This window comes from Spinacia oleracea, chromosome 2 (assembly GCF_020520425.1).
Source record: "Spinacia oleracea cultivar Varoflay chromosome 2, BTI_SOV_V1, whole genome shotgun sequence".
Classification (NCBI taxonomy): Eukaryota; Viridiplantae; Streptophyta; class Magnoliopsida; order Caryophyllales; family Amaranthaceae; genus Spinacia; species Spinacia oleracea.
This window is the reverse complement of record NC_079488.1, coordinates 2,856,763-2,862,762: the sequence shown is the minus strand read 5'-3', so window position 1 is coordinate 2,862,762 and position 6,000 is coordinate 2,856,763. Positions and strand designations below refer to the sequence as shown.

Sequence of the window (6,000 nt, the reverse complement as noted above, 5' to 3'; positions counted from 1 at the left end):
GAGAAAATTAATGAGGGTTTTAATGAGGGGATCAATTGAATGGAAGAGGCATATTTATAGGCTTTCCCAATCCCTAATGGGCTAGGCTTAAGAAATTAGATATTGGGCTTGCTTTGATGGTTGGGTTTAAATTAAGAATTGAAATTAGAGTTTCTAGTTGGGCTCAACTAATAAAACGAGTTGAGATTAGAATTAATTCAAACATTTAAGAACAAAACCAATTAAATTTTCCGACTTCAACTAATAAATTCGTTTCGTAATTAATTAAAATAATAAATATTCTAATTAATAAAAATACATTTAAATAATATTTAAATGCGATTTAAATTCTAAAAATCATAAAAATGCTTTATAAATATAAGAAAATATATTTATAAATACAGAAAAATACGAGGTATTACACCTACATTAGGCATTAGCCATAGAAAAATATTGTTCGATAACATTTCTTTTGAAGGTAAGATGAAGTGCCCTATCAGGTCGGAACTTCGCACGTTCAACTCGCCCGAGTTAGCAGGCTAGACACTTTGGGATTGGGGGGTGGTAAGGGGAACTCTCCCTCAAAGGGATCCTATTGGAAGGTAGAATCATTTCTACTAGGCCAAGGCATCGCATGGTTGTTCGATAGCATTTGATACACTATGAACAATAGTATAATGTGTGCGAGTCAAATTGTCAACTACGACTATACGAGTATTTTTATTTGATTCAAGTCACGGGTGTGCGTGGTACCTTGGTACGACTATGCCTAGTTGAGCTCAATGACTGAACAATTAATTGTTGGAGTTGTTACTCCAATATTATGCTTTAAAAGAAGAAAATGTCTTTTGTCCCACATTGATAAAAAAAAAAAAAAAATCAATCTCTACCTTCTTTATATATACCACTTCTCTATAATTATTTGTTAGAAGACATGAAAGATGGGCCTAGTAAAACACATGTGCACCAAGTCGGGCTTGGGGGTGTGGCGCTTTCGCGGGTGGTGCTCTTTTTACTGCTTGTATTCCGTTTTTTGCTTCCGTTTTTCTTTATCTTCTCCGAAAATGAAAACACAATTTCACCATTGTTCTGGGGCATTGCTCACTCAATCTGATTCTTTGTTGTACACCGAAGGGTTAGAGTCGTGCAGTGTGTCCCTTGGGGTCATAGTTGCTACGAATCTGCTTGTTATAATTATCTTGTTATTAGTCATAGTTTGAATATCCAATCTTACTTGTTGTTGTTGTTGTTGAAGAAGTGCATGGCCCAGTAGCCTAGGCCGATGGAGACACTAGTAGTCAGGAGAGAGCACACAAGTATTCCACAATTACTCTTTGTTAAGAGAATAAGCCGTTTCATAAGCTGTTGCATAAGCCGGCTCAGAGGAGTTTTTGGTACTGGAATAAACTTCCCCAAGGCAGCAAGAGGCCAACTGGTTCAAGGAACAAGATCAGAACAACAGAAAATCAAAGTGTTAATGTCATAGATAATTCACATAAAATATGGCTTAAGCCGAGGGAGAAACAGGAAAGCCAAAAAGCTACTTATGAAATTAGACGCAGGTGTTAAGGGTCAATTAGCATTAGTCGTGTTGACTTTTAACAAATAATAATCAGTTTTGGAGGGAAAAGCTGTATAACTAACTTTCAGAACATAATATATTTTCTGTTACAATTAATCAGTTAGTTCAACTGTCACTTAGCTTAGCTGACAGCAACATCAGTTGTATTAATAGCATATTCCATGCTTTGTAATAGATCATCAAATGAAATAAAAATCCTATTCTTTTCCATCTCATCTTCTCTCACTTTTCAGTTGCTAATTCTAGCTTCTGCCATTAGGGTGAGTTTATCCCTAGTCTTGAAGAGAGTCTCGAGCTAGAATCTTAGGATAATGTGGTAAAAAACAACAGCAAGTTTTGAAGTGAGTTTGAAAATCCAAGATTCACTTAAGACTACACTTTTTCAGAAACCAAATCAAATTATGCTACATCATCCTACTTTATCCTATTTAATTTTTTTTAGGAGTTTAGTTGAGTTTGGAGCAAGTCTGGGGATAATGTGTAAAAGTATGGAGAGTCTTGTGTGAGTCTGAATAATGAAAAGTAGGTAAAAGTTAGTGGAAAGCTGATGTGGCAGAGTCCGAATAATGAAAAAGTAGGTAAAAGTTAGTGGAAAGCTGATGTGGCAGAATGAATAATGAAAAAGTAGGTAAAAGTTAGTGGAAAGCTGATGTGGCAGAGTCCGAAGATTGGGATTGAGTCTTAGGGATAAACTCACCCTTAATAGAGTTCTCAGGAACTTGAGTTAGTTAGCTTTTACAGTTAAGGGTTGCCATAACTGTAACATTGGTATCAGAGCCAAGAGCAGTTGCTGCTTTAATCTCTATGATCCGCCATTAATATTGGTTTTCCAATAGAAGAATATATGTATATATAAGGAGTTCGGGGAAAATCAACCATCAAAAGAAATGAAAAGATCAAAAGAGATCAATCACCATAAAAAGAATTAATTCATGAAATTTAAAGAGCTTTGTTATATCCTTAAACAAGGATAATAACCACCAATTAACTCATAAAATAAATCAAAAATCTTGTGTATGTTGTTTCTGTGATCTCTTTTGATGTGGTGGATTTAATCAAAGCCAACTAGGTTCCTGATGCTAGTATTCATATTATAGTTTTTCAGTTAGAGCAAGGGGAAGTTGATGCCAACTTCAGACTTCAAGATGGGTTACTAAGAAAGAAAAATAGGCTGGTTATTGATGTTGGGAATAATAATGCATTCGGAGGTTTTAAGTTTGGACCCGGTCGGGTTAAATGGCTGGGTTAAATGGCCCAGTGGACCGGTAGGACTTAAACCCACTTTGTTTTGTTTCCTTTTCTCGTAAACATATAAATACTCTCTATTATTCTTTTCCTGATATGTTACATTAACATATTCAGATTCATGGAGAGACAGAACACAAAAAAATACAAACCCTAATATCTCCATTCGAGATCTGAGCAGTTCTTGAACAATTCTAACCTTTGAGTTCGGGGTGTAAAATTCAGAGGTGTTGTGTTAACCTTGGGGGGCGTTCGTCACTATAAGCCTGCACCGGTAGGGTGGTGAAATTCGCTTCTAAGGCAGTGGCCTCCGTACCATGATGCAACACTATTCTTATGAGATCTACCATCAAGTAATATCCTCTCCTTGTCTATAATTATTTCTGATATCAAAAGTTACTTTTCCTACAATTTAGAAGCGAATTTTAATATTGTTGATTCTTTGTACCGGGTTGATATTCAATTTGGTTTGTGAGAGGAGAAAAGTTTACGTTGCGCTTAATCCTGAATTACTTCGGTCAACGTACTTATGCGGCATTGAAGATTAACGAGAAGCGAAGGAAATTGAATTTCCTATTTTATCATAATTTCATGCGATAAATTTCGTCTCTTCAATTGGTTCTTTGAGGATAATAGATCCATGTAGTTGTCGACAAAGTATAAATATGGTATCCATCAAATTGATCAATCATTGATTTGTTTCTTGCGAGTTAATGTGCTCCTTGGTTTTATGATCTTGGATGAGCAAGAATTGTTGGTGTTTGTGTCGTCAATTTGTTGGAGTGTATATTTTTTGGGCACAATGCATCTGGTTTGATATTTGTCCAAAAAATTTTTTTGACAATAAATACGATCACAATTGCTGTTGGATTTAACCAAGAGAAAAGTCGCGCAAGTACATTAATTTGATAACAAGTACGGAGTAACTTGCAGCCCTACAGGCCTAGATGTGGAAATTTTGATATTCCTTGGGACATATTTCTTGTGATTAAACTCCGTGCAATGTTGTGGGTTGCGTGTGAGAGCTATTACTCAGCAGATTACGTGACTCTTTGCGGCTTTGCGTATTTCAACAAGAGAACTTAATTTACAAGGTTAATTCGATCAGTAGATACCGCAACCACCCGCGGTAAGTACCAAAAGCCACACCTAGACAGCGGAGTAGACTGTCAATGACCCGTGAAATAACAAGCAAGACGATTGGCAACATGTGTCATGTATTTGAATGTCACAACCTGGTTGCAGTGCTCTTGTTCCTCCAACGTGCTAAATATCGGGGAAGTTCCTTCTCATCTATTTATTAAACTCTAACTTTACATAATATATTTATTATGTACCTCTTTTATGCATAATTTTATTTTGATGAATTGTTGTGCATTGTGGGGGTGAGTTAAGTTTGAGACTAACTAGTAATTAAGATTGCCAGAAACTAACTGACCGGTAAGTTTAATTGTGACTTGATTTAGTGAGTAGGCAACAATGTAGTGTTATGACAAGCTTATTAAAACTACTGTTTATTCTTGGCATACAATGTTTGGATTTAAATGCATGTGTTTCTATATGACTGGCATTGATAGTGTTCATATGCTTTTGGTGATCATATGTATTAATGCAATACCCCATATTTTTAGGCATTTTATTAATCATTTTATGCATTTTTTTAATATATATTAAATTATTTTGGAGGGAAAAAAATATTCAAATATTTTGGAGGGAAAATGTTCAAATGTCTTAGAGGGAATATTATTTTCAAAACTGAATTTAAATTACTATTTTCGGATTTTATTAATTCCTAATTATATTAGGAATCAATTTTGGAGAAAAAGAGTTTTAATCAACTTAAAATTATTTTATAAATCCGAAAATTATGTTTAGTATTTTATAAAATCATTTTTGTATAATAGGATATTTATGAGAATATATTTCGGATTTATTTTGGAAAAATAAGATAATTCTATTTAAAATTGGATTTTAAGAGTTTTACCAATTCAAAATTCCCTAAAAATCCGAATTCTTTGAGATAAATTCTGAAAATTTCAGGATAAATCTTAAATAATTATAAAAAACTCTTTGTAAAATTTCGTGATTTTATCTTTCGTATTTCTATTTAAAATTAATTTTACTCTAAACCGAAAACCACCACAATTATGACTAGATTCAGAATCCTACCCTAACTTAAATACCAACTTCGAATCTACCTATTAGGGTTCAATTCTAACCCTAACTCTAATCCTACAACTATAAATACCCCCTCCCTCATTCATTATTATTCACATCAAAAGTTGAGAGTTTTCCCAAGCCCGCTCTTAAACTTCTTTTCCCTCTTTGGCTCTAAACCTTCTTACTTAAAACCCTTATACCACCACCACGACACCCCCGTCGTGCACTCCTTACCGCCAACGTCTACTCCTTGGTGTTGTGACTTTCACACCCCAATTGATTTCAAAACCTTCTCTTTTTACGGTCAGTTTTTACTATTTAAAATTTTCTAAATTAATGCCGTAATTTTTAAAAGTTTATTTTTAAACCATAGTTCGAAATTTTGATTTATAATACTGTTATTATGCATGCATAACTCATGAATTAAATTTAAGGGCATTAGATTTATTTTTATTAATTTAATTGTTCAATCAGGAATTAATTAGGGTTTTATTTATTAATTGTTAGGAACTCGTGAGTGATCCGTAGCAGGATCAAATTTATCTTTGTGTGAGGTGTTATTTAATCAAGGTACGTGTATGTGGCAGCTAGATTATTATATGAATGAAATCTATGTATAGTTTGATTATTAACTTCAAAATATTAATTGTTTTCAAATTGAAAATTGTGAATTAGTGATTTTGAATTGTTTCTTGATTTGTGAAAATTGTTTGAGGATTTTTGAAAGGTTAAATATTTTTCTGATTTTAATATGATGATAGATTTGTTCAAGTGGTTTTTGAAATAGTTTGTTTGGTTTTGATGAGTTATAAATCTTTATTTCAAAATACGTTGTTTTCTATAAAAATACGTTTGATTAAATAAAAGGAGGATTGTTGGTTTATCATATGGTTGGAACTGGATGGTCTTTCATGATATTATTGTACTTTTATAAAGTCTCAAGGTGGAATGAATTTCATGGAACTTTTATGTTCATACGAATCACTAGTTGTGTAAGTCGAGGGTCACTTGTTGACTATTATTTGGTTAGTACC

At 33.5% G+C, this 6,000-nt stretch overlaps 1 protein-coding gene across 2 annotated transcripts in view; it reads right to left on the bottom strand.

Annotated features, from left to right (window-relative positions):
- Positions 1–766: 766 nt before the first annotated feature.
- Positions 767–6,000, bottom strand: part of LOC110805108 (calcium-transporting ATPase 8, plasma membrane-type) — a 46,850-nt gene continuing 41,616 nt past the window's right edge. For both annotated transcript variants that reach the window (XM_056836386.1, XM_056836385.1), the window contains exon 33: positions 767–1,411. In XM_056836386.1, the coding sequence (XP_056692364.1) occupies positions 1,210–1,411 (202 nt within the window). In that variant the 3' untranslated portion in view covers positions 767–1,209. The remainder of the gene's footprint in view (positions 1,412–6,000) is intronic.